A 19,576-nucleotide genomic window follows, 5' to 3' on the forward strand; every position below is an offset into this window, starting at 1 on the left:
AGGGTCTTTACTAACCAAATGGTTTGTTTTTCAGGGGAACTGTGTCGCACATATTCAGCAACACTTGGTTTTCCACACTCTCCATAGCTCACAATGCAATACACTGTATTAGACTGTGCATGGGATACATATAGGCTTGTAGAGATCTTTTCAATCCGTCTCAGCTAAAGTGGGGTGGAAAATACTCAATTTGGTGTCCACTAACCGTTTTTAGTTTGTTTTAATGTACGACACAGTCCCCTCCCAAAACTATACATATTTGGTTAGTAGTAGTAGAGACCCTACTAAGTATTTTACACCCCCTTTACCTGAGGCAGGTAGAAAATGCCTGCGTTTATTTTTGAAGCTTTCGTCATTACCATACGAACATGACGTAATTTGTGCTGCTGGCAGAATACTAGTCTGGTGGTGAGCACATTGCAAAGCCACACCGGAATTTCTAAACGCTCACTCGGCATAGTCATCACCACCTTTACCAGTGAGTATTTTTCCATAAACAAAGCCTCTCAAAGACAAATGAGTAGGTGGATTTAGATGTTGGGAAAATGTAAGACTACTTTGTGCGCACTCTGTGGTATCTTGCTTGTTACAATGTTTCTATTACAATTCACTTATTCAGCTGCTTGTAGCCTATACATCAAGATTGATCAAGATATACTGTAAACAATTTTGGGTACAGTAGTAGGCCTCGAAATGGTCAATTCAATAGGATGGGGGTTCGATGCACTTTCAGGTGTAATGAAATTGCGAACCCTGGTGGAAATCTGGTGTAAAAGTCGGTAGGCTACTATCTATGAATTTATCAAAGGATGACATGTTGTAAACATTGTCGTAAAACACAGTGTATGAACCATTTGACAAAGGAACAAAATAAACAGCAAATAAAATTGTACAAATATGTTGGCTGTATGTGCGTTGCGTTAATAATGCGCTCAACATGTGTTGTTGTTGGTCAAAACATAATGAAAAATGTAAATTACAACTTTTTACATGATCACACTTCGACGTGACCTTTCTCCAAACCCTGTCCATTGTTAAGGTATGTTTTTACTCCATCTCTCTCAGTGTTCCTGTTGCTGTGCAGAGAACTGCTGTAACAGTAGCCTACGGATTAGCTATGTTTGGATTACGAAGGTGTTATGAGATGTGTCAGAGTATACCTAGCAGCCCAGATTACATTGTACAGTCACTCCACTCCATACTGTCATAGACCTACAGTATCACTAGCATCACGTTGTCATTACACACACATCCTCCTATACCTCTGGGTGAACTGAAATAACCCAACTCAGTTGTATGTCTATCTAGTACAAAAGGACTCATCTCCGCAAATCCATTAAAAGCAACTAACTTTAATATATTAAATGCCTGATGCCAACTTCACATCATCTTGACACGTTACTTAGCAGTGCGTTAACAAACTCTTTAGCCATTTCAGTATTCAATTGACTGTAGGCCTTCTTCACACAGGGTGAGTGTTTGTATTATTACGTTAACTGTGTGCTTTAGATTTAGTCAGATCTGAATCAAAGATCATCAGAACATTAGTGTACTTCAAAGTGTGTGTGTTTTCATTTACTCCTGTACGAGTATGTGAGTATTCTTTTGGAGTATTTATCAAATGTGTGTGTGAATTCTTTTGTGAATGTGTGTGTTCTTCGGTGCCTTCCAGTGTCTTCTTGACTTTCATGTTTTGTTCTTGACTCAAAGATTATCATTCCAAATTTTGTCAGGTTAAAAACCCTCTGCATTGTTAGATCTTGTCTTGTCTGTGCAGAGCATGATAAGATAAGATTCCTTATGTATTTTAGTGCTCGTACATTGTTGCAGTATAAATCAAGACAAAAAGTTCAGTGCATGTGTCAAAGCCAACACAGAGCTCTAGCTAGCCCACCATTAGCCTGGTCACAGGCTAGACCACCATGAGGTCACAGAACTAAGATGCCTCCCTCCCTGTCTCAAACCCATATATGGTTATATATTATATTTCATCTAGCTGGACGTGGCTGCCTTCTCGCTGTCCGCCCCTGCTTCTGCCTCATCACCTGCTTCCACCTGTATTGATAAAGAGACGGGACACCATTAGGTTATCTTCAAATGTATTACACAAGGCATTGTGGGTACTGTGGTACATCATGCTAAACCAGGGTCTGATCAGGAGGATGTGTTCTTACAGACGGCTAAAATATACATGTTTTGTGTTGAACATATACAGATGTAGGATCTTCATTTGAATAACGCTTTTGTTGCTGAGAATTGTCTAGCACAGTAGGAAATGCACATTTGTAGTGTATTTGCGTTTTAAAAAGGTCAGCTCTATTCATTCTCCTATCTGAAACATTTAGAGCATTCCACATCCCTGAACACACCCCTGGTATGTTTCACATAGCATTGTGGGTACTGTAGTACACTACCTGTCCGAACTGGAGCAGTTTGAACATGGTGTTCTTGACGTCCATCATGGTTTCTTTCACCCCCTTTGCCAGGATGTAGCCCTCACTGTCAGCTTCGGGGTTCTCCGGGTCCACGCCGTCCAGAGACGTCTGCAGGTACCGCAGACTCACCAACACTGACATCTGTGGAGATGATGTCACAGGGGTCAAAGCCAAGGTTACAAAATGTATATCTAAAGCCACCTTATCACAGGGGCAGAGGTTGATGGTAACAAAATCACCACTGAAAACTACCATCACCACACTACAGTGCAAGAGTCAACGTTCATATTTTGTCTGTGCTTGTGTATACCTGCAAGGAGATGACCGACAGTATCCCGGGGCCGATGGTGTTCATGAGGCCCATGTAGTAGTCGACCAGCGCCTGTCTGCAGCCGCGGTTGTACAGGTTCAGCTCCTCACTCTGGTGCTCATAGTTGTAGTGGGCAGTGTTGTCAGTCAGGTGGTTCTGGAGACAGGGCCTAGGGGAGCCGGGGTTACAGCAGCTGAACGGGACTCCATCCATCAGGTAACGACCGTCCACGTTGCTACGCACACGACTGGAGAGGAGATTAACAGTTTGATTGAGTGTTTCCATTGTAAAATGTTACCTTGCATAAATGACACTGGCTTTAATGATGGATGACACATTTATGAGACATGATGTATAGAAATCTCATGTGAGTCATCATCACCTCAGACAAGTCAGAGAACGGTGGTTTGTGGGCTAAACTTCACTTCTCTCCACCCCCTCTCTCTCACTCCCTCTCCTCCCCCCTCCATCCCCCTCTCTCTCACTCTTTGACTTCTTTAGAGGTGAAGTCCAGGTATCTGTTGCTGATCCACTGCACCTCGAACCAGTCCCTGTAGTTGGTGTTGCCGCAGCAACGCAGTTCCATTTGCAGCCTGTCGATGGTCTCCTTCTGGAAGCAGCGGCCCGGGACATCCGTGTCCCGGTAGAACCGGATACCGTTCCTCAGGCCCACCTGGGATTGGACAGAGATTATGTCATAAAAGAGATCAGGAAGTACTCATGGGAGCCAAGGCTTGTTCTCAATTAATCTTTCCTGGATTCCTCAGTTCCTATATCCTCGCCTTCTTCTCAAAACACATTGGAGAAGAAGATCTGGGTGTGGGAGGGGGGCTTGTCCTTGTCCTCCAATACAGATGTGACACAGGCGAGGAGATAGGATGCGGGGAATCACAGAAAGACTACTTGAGATAGGGTCTAAGTGTTATTCAGTCTCATTCTTCTTCATCCCAGCCCAGAGGCTCTTACCTTGAGGGACTCCTCGAGGTGTCCCTGCAGGGCATAGCTGAGCACCACAGCAGACAGCAACCAGACACACACCATCCAGGCCAGGCCATACCAAGGCAGCAGGAAGGGCTTCCAGGGGGGGAACCGGGCAGAGTCCAGGGAGTCCTGACACACCCGCCCAGCAAACAGGTTGATCCCGATGGTTATCAAGCCCACCAGCATCAAAATGTTGGGCACCACGTGGATCTCTGTGTTATCCATCACCTGGAGGGTCAAAGGTAAATTCTAGGGTCACATTACTATACCAGTTATAACACAGTAATAAAACTACATCGAAATGATCTATATATGTTACATTACAGCGCTAAGCATCAGAGTATTTGTTCTGGAATGTTCCATTCCATGATGATGATTCAATTTATGTATGTTCATGTAAGGCAATATGAGTAATGGTAGTCAGCACCCTACATAACTACTTCCATTGCTCCACTATGTCCACTGTATGTAAAGTGCAATCAACTACTTCCTTTGCTCCACTATGTCCACTGTATGTAAAGTGCAATCAACTACTTCCTTTGCTCCACTATGGCCACTGTATGTAAAGTGCAATCAACTACTTCCTTTGTCAGTTTTTTTCTGTTGTATTGGTGTTATTGAATTTAGGAATGTTGACGTTCTTGTTATTTTTCAGTAACATTCATGTTACGTGTAACAACTTGTCAAATCCAGGTCATTGCATATAGAAAATCATTGAGCATTGAAGCTAGGAGGATGCACTGGGAAACACTTTCCTTTTTTGATAGGCCCCAGATTGAGGTCACCCTTAATCAATGGTTCATTGGAGATATACCAGCAAACTCTACATATCTGGATGATGCGTTACGGCCTCCAATATGTCAGTGTGAATCTTCGAGCGACCCCTCCGCCTCCCTCCATTCATATAATCCATACATAGCATGAGTGATGAACACAGCCACATACACACAGACACACACCTATAAGCCCCTCTACCCAGCACATACATACAGCCACACACCTATAAGCCCCTCTACCCCCACATATATACAGACACACACCTATAAGCCCCTCTACCCCCCACATACACACAGACACACACCTATAAGCCCCTCTACCCAGCACATACATACAGCCACACACCTATAAGCACCTCTACCCCCACATATATACAGACACACACCTATAAGCCCCTCTACCCCCCACATACATACAGACACACACCTATAAGCCCCTCTACCCCCCACATACATACAGACACACACCTATAAGCCCCTCTACCCCCCACATACATACAGACACACACCTATAAGCCCCTCTACCCACCACATACACACAGACACACACCTATAAGCCCCTCTACCCCCCACATACATACAGACACACACCTATAAGCCCCTCTACCCCCCACATATATACAGACACACACCTATAAGCCCCTCTACCCACCACATACATACAGCCACACACCTATAAGCCCCTCTACCCCCCACATACATACAGACACACACCTATAAGCCCCTCTACCCCCCACATACACACAGACACACACCTATAAGCCCCTCTACCCCCCACATATATACAGACACACACCTATAAGTTCCCCTACCCACCACATACATACAGCCACACATTGATAAGCACCTCTACCCCCCACATACACACAGACACACACCTATAAGCCCCTCTACCCCCCACATACATACAGCCACACACCTATAAGCACCTCTACCCCCACATACACACAGCCACACACCTATAAGCACCTCTACCCCCACATACACACAGCCACACATCTATAAGCACCTCTACCCCCCACATACATACAGCCACACGCCAATAAGCATCTCTACCCCCACATACACACAGCCACACACCTATAAGCCCCTCTACCCCCCACATACATACAGACACACACCTATAAGCACCTCTACCCCCCACATACACACAGCCACACACCTATAAGCACCTCTACCCCCACATACACACAGCCACACACCTATAAGCATCTCTACCCCCACATACACACAGCCACACACCTATAAGCACCTCTACCCCCCACATACACACACCAATAAGTACCTCTACCCCCCACATATACACAGCCACACACCAATAAGTTCCTCTACCCCCACATACACACAGCCACACACAAAGCTTGTCCAGATTCAAGCCAACTGCATCATGCCAGCCCAATGTTGTTCTGTGCTGTGTGAATAAAGCTTTGATAGGCGAAGGTGTGTGAAACAGACGCCACACTGAGAGACACATGGAAAACACAGCAGCGTGTTTAATTGAACCAGCCAGGACAGACGACAGGAACAGTAGTGACACAGACAGACGGACAGTTGTGTGTGCTGTGTGATTTCCAAGTGCCAGAAACGTGTGTGTCGTGTGAAATACATAAGGTTTGTGTGTGTGTAATTTGCTATGTGTGATCAGGCATGTGTGTGTTATAGTGTTCGCCAGTACCTCTGCCCTGCGGAGCAGCTCAGTCTTGAGGTACACTCCCAGTGAGAAGGTGAAGGCCCCAGCCAGCACGGCCAGCCAGGACAGCAGCCACAGACCCTGGGCCAGACGCACACGCCTCTGCAGGGGGAACTGCAGCTTCAGCAGTGCCATGGCAACAACCAACAGAAGACAAAGGAAGAGAGAGAGAGAAAAAGAAGAGGACGGAGGGAGGAGATGTTGGGATAATCAAGTAGAGAGAGATAACGGTGAAGGATGGGGGAAAGAATATCGGTAGGTTCAAAGAAGGAAAGTTCTGGGGGGAAAAGGCGGACTACTGCGATTCATAGGAGTAGGTTATGCAAAGGTTGTTGTATTAGACAGACGTTGGTGAGTTATTATCAGGTTGATCTCTTGTAAGTTGTTCCTGTGGGTTGAAATAAGAAGGAAGATCCGTCTGATGGTGAAGGACAGGTTCAGGTTGGGACGATAATCCAAAGCTTTCACGTAGAAAGGAAAATATAAAACATCTCTGAAGTAATCCAAATAAATTAGTGAGACAAAAACTGAAGGCCAAGAAAATAATGAATCTAATAGATATTTGATAATTCACGTCCTCTTTTGACAGCAAAACTATGATCCTCTAAATCATCAGGTTATGGTTGCACCACAACAGTGACCCTTCGTTTCACACAATTACTGACAATGACAACCCCAGTTTGTTTAGGATGGAACCCCTCTGGTGTGGTCAAGGTGCACCCCTAAATTCCTGCTGTGCCCATGGAGGAGAACACGGACTGGCCAATGTCGAGGGTACAGTATGGTTATGGTAATCCCCCAATCATAGTCCCTGGGATCCTATTAGGACAGGAGCGCCAATGGGAAAGCAGGCCAGTGTCTGATCAGCAAACCTGCACTGGGCCAACAGGTTGGATTTGACAGTTATGACAGGTATACTCACAGAGAGTTGAGACAGGACAGAGAGGGCCAGGGCTATAGTTTATACATGCAGATAGAGATGGATAAAGCTTACAGGCTGAGGGACTGGGGGAGGGGGAGAGTGATCGCTTACCACAGGAAGTGGGTCATGTTTGGGAGAAAGACAAATCAAGAAACCATACATCTTAGAATTAATCATTTTATTGATCTACAACATCAAAAGTCTTGGGAGGGGGGGGGGGGCAGCTTTATACAGTTTTAGCTAAGATAGTTCATTAGGATGGACAGCATAGCATTAATGTAGTAGAGCCCTGTGTTTTGGACAATCATGTCACAAGTTCTGGATTTGAACCTTTATTTAAAGCTTTTTCATCAAACTGTCCCCTTTTCCTTTTTGGGTCAGATGGTCCAGCATCATTGTCCAACACCATCCTCAGACAATTGCTTTCATAGTTGGTGTAATTCTCATTTCTGGAAAGGCTTAAAATGAAGGTTAAACTCTAGGTCATGTGACATGATAGCCCAAAACACAGTGGGTAATACGTTAATGGCAGCTGGATCGATGTTATTCAGATATGAAGGTTACTTCATTGGCTTACTGGAGCTTACAAAATAGCGGTCATTGTTATAAAATAGAAAATTCTACCCACTGTCTAGACATTAACAAAAAAAACGTTCAATTCTGCATCACTTCATAAGGAAAAGGAGGGACTGTACCACATTGCAAATTTGGATCAATAATTATATTCTGTATATATGTCAATTAACTGTTTAAGTCTAATACTTTCTTTACCACTGCACCACAGTACCTTTGGGAAAGAAACAGAAAGTAATATTTACAATGCCATCACTCAAATGTATAGTGACATTAAAATGTTAAATAAATGCAGAACTACAGGCCCCAAACCATCACAAACAAACTATCACATCTTGAACAATCCTAGCCTATGTAATATAAGGTTATAATTACAGCAATTCATAGGTTCCTTTCACTCCGCCCCCCTCTCTTCAGCTGTTCCCCCTCCCCCGTTGGCCTTGTGCCCCCTCTCCCCACCTCCGCTCCCATCCTCTGGGTGTGTCAGCTGGTGCATGAAGTCATCCAGAACCCTCTGGGCCGTCAGATAGGACACATCAACAACAGCACCCTGCTTACTCTCAGCTGCTCTCCCTGCAACTGCCACGCCCCCCTTGACAGCAGGCACAAGGTAACCCTCCTCCCATGCACCTTCTGCACCCCCTGTTCCCAACTCCACCAGAGGGTAGGGGTTGGGAGGGGTGTCAGTGTGAGGTTGGTAGTTGGAAGGCCGGGGCTGTCTTGCTGCTTGGCTGGCAGCTAGTTTCTTATAGATAGCCATACTGATGTCAGCGACGGAGAAAGGGGGACTCATCGGGCGAGAATCCTCATTTCCTGTCTGACCTATCACCCCAAACCCCTCCTCCTGCTTCCAGGGCATAAAAGCAGTGACCTTTTGTGGACCCGCCTCAAACTCCCTGAGTCCTGCACCTGACCAATCAGACGGCTTCTGCTCCAGTTTTGTAGCGGGTGATTGGATGTCGCTTGTGGATTGGCCGGTTTTCAAGGCGTTCTTCAGGAACTGCTTGACAGTATCTCCAGAGTCAAAGTGCTTCTCTATGAGCTCCTTGATCAGACAGGGAACCTGGAGGACAGCACAGACATCCTATCAGTTCATACAATACAACAGACATAGAGAAACCAGTAGATGAGGTAGAAGAAATGATGAGCTGAACATGAGTTGAGGAGATTATGGATAGTCTTTTCATGTACGGCCACTATCAACTTTACAAATACAAAATCATCATATTGATTTTCCACCACTCTTTCTGTTGCCAGTATGTAAACTAATCTAAATGTGCGTTTTGGTTCATGTATTGCTCAGTAGATGGTGCTGTGCTCACATTGATGTTCTCCAGAGAGGCGATGGTGGCGTTGGCCTGCTCCAGCTCTGTGCTGAGATGGGCGATACGCTGCACCATATACTTCCTCTCAGAGCTAAGGCTCTCAGTCTGCAGGGATAGAGGAGAGTACATGACTCAACATATTCACTACAGTTTGTTCTAGAGATGGTATAACAGTAGTACTAATTGTGCTCTCAGTCTTCAAGGACAGAACAGAGCAGAGGACATCAGTCAACACAACACTGTGTGTTGTAGAGGTGACAGAGAGGGAGAAGGACATGTTTCTATACCTGGGTGGGGGTATGAGTTTATATAGTGGCAGGAGTCTTTCTTAACCATATGAAAAAACGAATTTGGCGTTACTCTGGACCCTGATCTCTCTTTTGACGAACATATCAAGACTGTTTCAAGGACAGCTTTTTTCCATCTACGTAACATTCCAAAAATGATGCAGAAAAATTAATCCATGCATTTGTTACTTCTAGGTTAGACTACTGCAATGCTCTACTGTAACGCTCCGGGTGTCGCGGGTGTGGAGTCAGACGCAGGAAACAGAGAGTGCAATGCTGTGCTCTTTAATGCACAAAACGCAACACAGGGTGCTCACAACCAAACTGCCCCAAACACGGGGGACGAAAATAGTACAACCGAAATACACGACCAGGAACAAACACGTTCCTCTACTACAGAACCGAAGGTCACAATAATTAATCCCGCACAAAGAAACAGGCTAATAAAGCCCAACTAATCATTCACAATCAGGTTCTAACAAGAAACATACAAGGAGGGGGCGGAAAGACAATCAGTGGCAGCTAATAGGCCGGTGAAAACAACCACCGAGCACCACCCGACCGGGAAGGGAAACCAAAAAATGTGATCATATTACTCCAGTGCTAGCCGCTCTACACTGACTTCCTGTCAAGGCAAGGGCTGATTTCAAGGTTTTACTGCTAACCTACAAAGCATTACATGGGCTTGCTCCTACCTATCTTTCTGATTTGGTCCTGCCGTACATACCTACACGTACAAGACGCAGGCCTCCTAATTGTCCCTAGAATTTCTAACAGCTGGAGGCAGGGCTTTCTCCTATAGAGCTCCATTTTTTTGGAACGGTCTGCCTACCCATGTGAGAGACGCAGACTCGGTCTCAACCTTTAAGTCTTTACTGAAGACTCATCTCTTCAGTGGGTCATATGATTGAGTGTAGTCTGGCCCAGGAGTGTGAAGTTGAACGGAAAGGCTCTGGAGCAACGAACCGCCCTTGCTGTCTCTGCCTGGCCGGTTCCCCTCTTTCCACTGGGATTATTTGCCTCTAACCCTATTACAGGGGCTGAGTCACTGGCTTACTTTTGTTCTTTCATGCCGTCCCTAGGAGGGGTGCGTCACTTGAGTGGGTTGAGTCACTGATGTGATCTTCCTGTCTGGGTTGGAGCCCCCCCTTGGGTTGTGCCGTGGCGGAGATCTTTGTGGGCTATACTCTGCCTTGTCTCAGGATGGTAAGTTGGTGGTTGAAGATATCCCTCTAGTGGTGTGGGGGCTGTGCTTTGGCAAAGTGGGTGGGGTTATATCCTTCCTGTTTGGCCCTGTCCGGGGATAGCATCGGATGGGGCCACAGTGTCTCCTGACCCTTACTGTCTCAGCCTCCAGTATTTATGCTGCAGTAGTTTATGTGTCGGGGGGCTAGGGTCAGTTTGTTATATCTGGAGTACTTCTCCTGTCTTATCCGGTGTCCTGTGTGAATTTAAGTATGCTCTCTCTAATTCTCTCTTTCTCTCTCTCGGAGGACCTGAGCCCTAGGACCATGCCTCAGGACTACCTGGCATGATGACTCCTTGCTGTCCCCAGTCCACCTGGCCGTGCTGCTGCTCCAGTTTCAACTGTTCTGCCTGCGGCTATGGAATCCTGACCTGTTCACCGGACGTGCTACCTGTCCCAGACCTGCTGTTTTCAAATCTCTAGAGACAGCAGGAGTGGTAGAGATACTCTTAATTATCGGCTATGAAAAGCCAACTGACATTTACCCCTGAGGTGCTGACTTGCTGCACCCTCGACAACTACTGTGATTATTATTATTTGACCATGCTGGTCATTTATGAACATTTGAACATCTTGGCCATGTTCTGTTATAATCTCCACCCGGCACAGCCAGAAGAGGACTGGCCACCCCTCATAGCCTGGTTCCTCTCTAGGTTTCTTCCTAGGTTTTGGCCTTTGTAGGGAGTTTTTCCTAGCCACCGTGCTTCTACACCTGCATTGCTTGCTGTTTTGGGGTTTTAGGCTGGGTTTCTGTACAGCAGGCTATATAAATACATTTGATTTGATTATAGACCAGGGACCACAGTTTTACCTGGTCAGGTTCTGGCCCTAAATAAGATAATCTCAGTGTCTCTCTCTCTCCGTCTCTGTCTTTGTCTCTCCGTCTGTCATGTTTGACCTAATTCTTACCGCTGAGTGCAGTTTCTCCCCCAGAAGGCTGTTGGTGTGCTGGGTACCTGTGTGTGTGTCCTGGAGCCTGTAGCAAAGAGAGACAGCATCACGGCTATGAATTTGGGGCTCATGTTGTATACCATTACCCCCACCCACCCACCCCTAAGTCCTTGGTCATGAGGCCATCTGACCTCTGACCCTAACAATAGATCAGACCATACAGATGGCAGGCAGAGAACCACTCAATTTAACCACACCAATCAGTCACACAAAGCTATTGATCAGTGGAATTTGCCTTCCAGGACAAAAATGTAGGGCAAAAAAGGGCTATTTCACAGGTTCAACAGAATGAGACATTCATAAAGTCTACTCTGTAAATCACAAAGACCATGCCTAGATGTGCTGCATGCCTTCCCTGGTGCTCACGGTAACTTGAAAAGGGAGAGGCAGATGTATTGTAATCACATCAAAGACATACGAGGACAAGAGCAAGCATTGTTACTACAGTATTATACAATGATTATTGTTTCTATTGACGCACTTTACACTATAGTCGTCATCAAATTAATCATGTTACTGTGTAACACTATAGATTCATCATATTATCATGTTACTATATAACACTATAGCATCATCATATTATCATGTTACTATATAACACTATAGCATCATCATATTATCATGTTACTATATAACACTATAGCATCATCATGTTATCATCTTACTATATAACACTATAGCATCATCATATTATAATTAGCTCTGACCTCTTGAACTTCTCCTTCATGTGGCTAAGCTCCTCCCTGGCCCTGGCTAGCTCCGCCTCCAGACTCTCAATGCAGACCACTGTTTGCATCAGGTTCTGGTGCAGCTCAGCATTCTCCTCCTGCAGTGCCCTATTTACACACAGAAGGGTCATGGGAGATGGAATTGTATTACAAAAATGCGCAGTCACATTTCCTAAGGCCATTTTAGCACTTTAGATGCTATGGATGTAGCTCAGGTCAGCCTCTAGAGATGTTACATTTCACATAGCCTTGTTAATCCAGACTGCACGCTGTGCGTTGTACCATCGTTACACACATTTCTCCTTCATCTTGTTCTTCATCCATCTTTACTGATAGAGGTGGTGAGAGAGCTCTAGAAGCCATTAGTGGAATCCATATTCAGTGACCTTTCACAATCAAACGGATGCTCTTTAGAGTGTATTGATAAACAGAGAGGAGAGGGGAGAAAGAAGGGGAAAAATCACACTCACTGGAGTTCGCCTTTGTCACCTGTCAAGGCCTATGGAAAGAGACAGCAGAAGAGAAGAGACCATTAGAGATGTTGATGATTTTCTAATTCAATAACTTTCAGTACAGTTATATTAGTTGTATTAGTAATGTTATCATGTGCAGTTTTTTCCTTTGATTATTATTTGTCATTACCATATACATCAGGGATATTGTTATTGGAAGCTTTGACAAGGTACAATGCAGTTTCTTCACTTCCTAATAAAGTTTCATAAACTGAATGGAATGTTTTTTTTACAGAGATGAAAAGGGCAGAGAGAATGATAGGGACATAACAGAGCCAAAGTAATTGATTATTGAACTTAAGTTCACACGCTCCAGGAAAAGCTATTGATTGTGCGTCAGTGAGGTTAATAAAGTCAGAGCCACAGCATGGTTACTCTGGCCCTCTCTGTGCTAGCTGGCACTCAGGCAGTCTCGGGTTGGGTAGCGTGTTGTTCCCAATGCAACACATTGCCTATAAAGGTTACCTGTTACCTAATGTGGTTAATTGTGGACAAGCGTCACAGACAGAGGATGACGATTGAGTTCTCTTTATATAACTGCTGCTTTGTGGTTTAGGGCACTAACTGACACTCCCTGTGTGGTTTGAACTTCAATAACTTTAAAGAACTTTGGGACAAATCCTAATTTACATGAATGCATGATTTACCTAACTCTACAGCTAGGACCTACTAGCTATAGTATGTATTTAGACCCCTCGACTCCACCAGCATACAGATAGATGTAAGATCTTAATTTGATCACTCTTTTGTTGCTGAGAATCTTCCTGCACAGAAAGAAATGCAAACTTATAGTGTATTTGAGTTTTAAAATGGCTTTTAAAGTCTGTCATTTCCGTTTGAAATTTCAGACTTGATTTGTCCTAACGCAAAATGTATCAACCCCTACAAAAACGTCCATTAATTACAATCCACATAATAATTCACATTTCCTGTTGATGCAGAATTATTTTCCTTCTGTAGCAAACTGGCTCAAATTCAGACCCTACATATGTAGTTGACATCAGTTAGACTCACCCTGTGTGGCTTTGGACGCCAGCGGTAGGTTGATCGGTTATGGCGGTCGCTCTGCTCGGAGCTGGGGCTGGCCGTGTCTCGGTCTCTGTTCCGGGATGAGTCAGACTTGCTGGAGGGAGACTCCGACTCGGGCCCTGCCACTGGAGGAGGGGAGTGTGTGCGGATTGGGGTGCGGTGGGGTAGCTGGGGTTGCTGGGTGTGTGGAGATGAAGGTGGGCTATGGGTGGACCTGTGGCTCTGGTCAAGGTGTTTGTAGCTCCGGTGTTTGTGATGGCTGGGCTCAGGGCTGGAGCTGACAGTGCCGTCTGTAAGAAGGGAGCCATACCGTCCATGCCTATTACCGACAGGACCCTGGAAGTCAGGCAGGGAGGCCGGTTGGTCTTCATAGCCAGCCGGTGGGTGGGGCGGGTAGGGTTGGCTGGAGTGGCGGGTTGGGGGGCTGCCTAGACGAGGAGTGTGGTTCTTGCTTTCATACCCAAACTTTGTAGGGAGAGATATTTTCCGTGATCGTGTGTCAGAGTCATTCCTCAGTTTCCTAGGTTTAGCAACCGTCTCCCTCTCCTCCCCCTGCCCATCTCCCTGCTTTTTCAAGGGAAGCTGGGGCTGACTTTTCAGTTGAGATTTGGGGGATGCTGGGGTTTTGGCTGGACCCGGTCCTACAGTCTCGACAGGGACCCCCAGAGTATTGAGACGGGCGGGGCTGATGACCTGTTTAGTGATCTCATCCAGGAAGGCAGAGAACTGTATCTTCCCCTTCACCATGCTCTGCCTGGCTGCATCCTTCAGAGCCTCCACATCCTGCTTCCCCTTGGGCCCTGCTGTCTTGCCTGCCACACGGGGGGACAGCACCTCCATGGATTTGGCCTTGCGGATGTCCGGCGGCGCCTCCTTGTTTTTCAGGATGCCTTTACTGGGGAGTTGGATCGAGGACACTGCCCTCTTTGGCCCAGCCAGGACCTCTTCACTGAAGGCCAGGCTACGACCCAGGCTGGCTGTCTTGTAGAGGGGTCCGTGCTTCAGGTGTGGGGGTGTCCGTGCTTTCCCTCTGTCAGTGCCTGTATTCTGCAGCAGCCCCTCTTCACTGCGGCTGTGGCCCCGGTTGAGCTCGGAGTAGCTGGGCTCTTGTCCTCCCCTCCCCTGGGCCCGATGGTTGGTCCCAGGGCTTCCTCCTCCGTGCAGTTGCCCCTGTTTGACCGTGGCATACACCTGCAGCTCACTGTCATCCTCCCGGAACTGTCGTCCTCCTGCAATGTTGGAGCAGGACATGGTATGCTGCGGCCGGCTGGCGTGCTTCAGGGAGAACTTGTCGTCAATGCCGGACCATTCGATGGAAGAGTCGGAGGAGGACGATTCGGAAGATGAGAGGGAGGAGGAAGATGCTCTGGAGAGGGTGACTGTGGTGTGGTGGTCCGACATCTCGTCGTCATGATGAAGGTGCTGAGGATGATGATGGTGACGTCTATGGGATTGCTCCTGGTCATCTTGGAAATGGTTACCACGGTGATGGTGGTGAACGTGGCGTTCGCTGCTGCGTGTATCATTGTCCCGTGACCTCCTGTAGCTGATATGGAGAGATGACGTAGTAATTATGTATTCATCCAATTACCACACTCAATTGTAAACTTCATCACATGTGCATTCCTCATTACTGTTTAAAAAAGGAAACTTTAATGAAAGGGAAACTCAAAAGTGATCTTACCTGTGTATCTCTCTTTCTTGATCCCGGTGATGGCGGTGCTTCTGTGATGTGATCCCACCTGGAGGAGGACTATGAACAGGAGTGAAAAACTTCTCCATCATTTGTCTCTTCCCTGCAGGGAGGTCGTTGATGCCCTCTTGATGTCTCTCCTGTAAATAGTGTTGGTCAGCTTCTGATCTCCGTCTGGGGCTGAAGTCCCTGTCCCTGTCCCTATCCCTGTGTCCGTCTGATGGTGACCTCTTGGGTCTGACTGCTCCCTGTCTGTCAGCCTCAGAGATCATAGCTCCAGAGCTGAAGATGAACAACCATCACTCTGTCAGCATGTTACCCTTGTTACTTCTGTTCTGTCTGAATGAGAAATTAATAAGAAGTCCTGCTAGATAAGCACACCACAAATGCCTAAACGTCCAAAATGATTTTTTTAAAATCTGGGTTTAAAAAAATCTTAAATATTTCCAATTAACGAACCCAAAGTTGTTTCTGCTGAAAGGGGAAGGTAATTATCTCAATTAAGTATCCAGCTGTTAAGTTATTCTGGACAGTTTATTAGCCTCTCATCTTGTTGCTATCCATCTGTCTCCCTCGCCCTCCAACTCTAGAATAGCTGCGTGACAGTAGAAGGGATATGTTTGACTTGCTTTGCCACATCCCTGACTCAATATCAGTCAAACCACATCGAATCCTGATGTAATGGTGTTTCATCGAACCAATTAAAAGCGTGAGACTGACAATTGTCCTCGTGAATGCAGAACAGGATCGAACCGATACAGCTGGAACAAGAACATTGGTGCAGTTCATTTATCCTATTGATGTGGATTATTGTTATAAGTGTGGGGTTATCCTTGGCCTCTAGCGGCACACTTGCAGTGCTTATAGGACTATTATCATTGATTATTATGGATCAGTGGCCTTGTCAGTGGTGGAAAAAGTAGCCAATTGTCATACATGATTTAAAGTAAAGATACCTTAAAACAGAAAAATGACTCAAGTAAAAGGGAAAGCCACCCAGTAAAATACTACTTGGGTAATAGCATAAAAGTATTTTATTTAAATATAGTTAAGTATTAAATGTAAATGTAATTTCAAAAATATACTTAAGTATCAAAAGTTAAAGTATAAATCATTTCAAAATCCTTATATCAGGCAAACCAGACGGCACCATTTTCTTGTTTTTTAAATTGATGGATAGTCAGTGGCACACTAAATCACTGACATAATAACAAATTAAGCATTTGTGTTTAGTGAGTCCACCAAATCAGAGGCAGGGGATGAGCGGGGATGTTCTCTTGATAAGTGCGTGAATTGGAACATTTTCATGCCATGCTATGCAGTCAAAATGTAACGAGTATTTGGGTGTCAGGGAAAATGTAAGGAGTAAAAAGTACATTGTTTTCTTTAGGAATGTACTGAAGTTAAAGTAAAAGTAATCAAAAATATAAATAGTAAAGTACAGATGCCCCAAAAAACTACTTAAGTAGTGCTTTAAAATATGTGTACACCTTTGGGCCAGACATAACATTGTAACCTATGTTTGAGATGAGAACAATACGTGGCCACGTCTTTGTGAGTAGTGTGAGTAGCGCTCCTGTATCTCTCACAGAACTAGAATGAGATGCACTTTCTATGATCGCTCTCCCTCTTTCTGCTCTGATAGACATGACCCTGCAACTCTCATCTCTCCAGGGTTGCACTTCTTTATAGAAGTGCATTTATTTCTTTATAAAATAATCTCTGCGCAAAGTGTTCTGGAGGAGCTGTAGCACCCCTGATAAATTGAAATACATTTGCCAAAGTTATAGAATAACTGCTGTCTGTTCAGAAAGAAATGTAATAATTCATAGTAGCCTACTACACTGCGAAAAGGCCTATAATTTAGCCACAGAGGATCAATAGTTTTTTCGTTTTTTATTAGCCTAGCTCTGGATTGTGTGTAGCCCAATAACAAGGCATAGCCTACTGTCGGGAACTCACGAAAATCTGCCAGGGAACAAACAGCATGCAGACAAAACAGGCCTTTCGCAATATCTCAAATACAATCGCGGGAAAACACAGGTTGGAAAGCAAATGGTTCCTGCTGCAAAGAGAAGACTAATCTGTCTGCTGTGGGCTAACAAAATATTTGATCAACACCGAAATTTTGTTTTATAAAGTACAGGTACAACTCTCCTTCCGTGGCCTCCAACTGCTCTTAAATGCAAGTAACACTAAATACATGCTCTTCATCCGATCGCTGCCCGCACCTGCCTGCCCATCCAGCATCACTACTCTGGACGGTTCTGACTTAGAATATGTGGACAACTACAAATACCTAGGTGTCTGGTTAGACTGTAAACTCTCCTTCCAGACTAACATTAGGCATCTCCAATCCCAAATTAAATCTAGAATCGGCTTCCTATTTCTCAACTAGCCTACCTGGTTAAAAAAATCATATTGTAGCCCACAATATGTCTCCACACACCTAGGCCTACTATTGATGGTTTCAAGACTCTCAGTTTGATCTGAGATTCTCAGATTGTCTGTGTCAAAGTGGCATGTCATTTCGATCATTTGTGCGATATTAAAAAATATTCTGCCAAAGTCTCGTCATGTAAAACAATGATGAATATGATTAAATGCGTTTTTAATATGGCAGCATTTACCTTAGGCTACTAAAATGTTCCCCATGTGTGCAACGTCTCTAAGTGCCTCTAGTCTACTGCTCAATGCCACTACTCAAATGTGATGATATGCGTGCAACATTTTATTATAAAGGTGTTTTTTTCCCTTATGCGTTCCGGTACCTCGGAGCTTCCCAGGTCACCACCCTCTCTTGCTCACTTTTTGTTCCTGCACCTCCCAATTTACAAATGAAGCACTGGGCCTGTCACACATGAAACACATGCAGACTGGGGGCCATTTTGTAGCTTGCCACCTGGTTGAATGTGAGCCCAAACTTGTACTTCCAACAAGGGTATGTGTAACAGAAGTGAATTCACATGTAATGCTGTTGAAGCAGTCACTATACTATGACAATAGGCTACTGTAAATAGAGGCATATAATTTAACAAAGCCTAAACAAACACTATATCCTGTTTAAACCCCCACCAGACAAGACATGATTACATTACATCTGTTGAGGTCACGAGAGGCTGAAACTAGCAACATCCAGAGGACAGAACTTCACTCCCTACTCTCACCAATCATTAGATTAGTTGCCTAAAGGAAGGCTGGCAACACTCATAATCAATGGTGATAGCAGCAGGCTACCCAGCCCTGCTCTTGAAAAATAAAAACACATTGACTGATAGTGTTTTTGCCTGGAGCGACAGATAAGGACAGATTGTGCCATTCGAAATGTACATGTTCAGACACCACCCAAATGAATGCCTGTTCTATTGTATTGTGTGCGATCTAGTTCAAAGAACCTTGCAGAGAAGCAGCAGTTCTCCCAGGACCTTTGGACTTGTTGTTTTATATTTTTGCTTATATCTTCTCTATTATATAGGCCCATGCCATAATATTTCCTATTTAGTCTACTCTCCTTCATCAACCTCCTACATTAATCTGGGTTTGTCCCTTGATGTCATTGTGATGATGACGTAAGTGTGATGGAGACTGAATTCTACTCAGAACCAAATATAGGCTCTGCGCCATCTGGGCCTACTGTTCTCTTTTAAGGATGATATTCCTATTCCTTTCCTAGTTTGGTCTTCATTATGACACGTCTGACAATCGAGTGACTCATAAGGTTTTGTGAATTAGCTTTGCGCCATCTGGTGGTGAATGCAAACTCATTCCTCTGCCTTCCAGATCCAGGCAGTAGTTTTCCACTCAGACACAAACTGAGCCTTTTGTTGGATTCTCAAGATTCCAGCTTTATCTTTTAGATTGAAGACACAAAATGCCCTTGGCTAGCAGATATTGATCACTGGGTGTCTAAATAGACAGATAGGCCCAGATAATTCAATAATTACGTTTTTTTTCTCCTCCCTTTTATTTAATCGGATTGTTGTGCCAAGATATCACATTAAAAAAGCTGATTATAAGACACAAATAAACCTGCTGACGGATCTAGTTTGGCTGCTGCCAATGTTGGCTTCATGAATAATCATCACTTTTCCAGCATATAAAACCACACAGGTTTGTTC

General features: G+C 44.9%; 2 protein-coding genes across 2 annotated transcripts; both read right to left on the reverse strand.

Annotated features, from left to right (window-relative positions):
- Positions 1 to 1,332: 1,332 nt before the first annotated feature.
- Positions 1,333 to 6,533, reverse strand: LOC139390696 (RDS/peripherin-like protein xRDS35). The gene is made up of 6 exons (XM_071138007.1): positions 6,178 to 6,533; positions 3,712 to 3,954; positions 3,231 to 3,418; positions 2,746 to 2,992; positions 2,415 to 2,576; positions 1,333 to 2,055 (listed from the first exon to the last, which is right to left on the reverse strand). The coding sequence occupies exons 1-6, from the start codon at positions 6,325 to 6,327 to the stop codon at positions 1,993 to 1,995; spliced, it is 1,053 nt and encodes a 350-aa protein (XP_070994108.1). The 5' UTR covers positions 6,328 to 6,533; the 3' UTR covers positions 1,333 to 1,992.
- Positions 6,534 to 8,081: 1,548 nt separating this feature from the next.
- LOC139390821 (uncharacterized) lies at positions 8,082 to 16,000 on the reverse strand. Its single transcript, XM_071138220.1, has 7 exons — positions 15,450 to 16,000; positions 13,751 to 15,311; positions 12,695 to 12,723; positions 12,204 to 12,332; positions 11,455 to 11,521; positions 9,010 to 9,117; positions 8,082 to 8,750 (listed from the first exon to the last, which is right to left on the reverse strand). Exons 1-7 carry the CDS (start codon positions 15,728 to 15,730, stop codon positions 8,082 to 8,084), a joined length of 2,844 nt encoding a protein of 947 aa, XP_070994321.1. The 5' UTR covers positions 15,731 to 16,000.
- Between the last annotated feature and the right edge of the window lie 3,576 nt (positions 16,001 to 19,576).

This window comes from Oncorhynchus clarkii, chromosome 31 (genome assembly GCF_045791955.1).
Source record: "Oncorhynchus clarkii lewisi isolate Uvic-CL-2024 chromosome 31, UVic_Ocla_1.0, whole genome shotgun sequence".
Classification (NCBI taxonomy): Eukaryota; Metazoa; Chordata; class Actinopteri; order Salmoniformes; family Salmonidae; genus Oncorhynchus; species Oncorhynchus clarkii.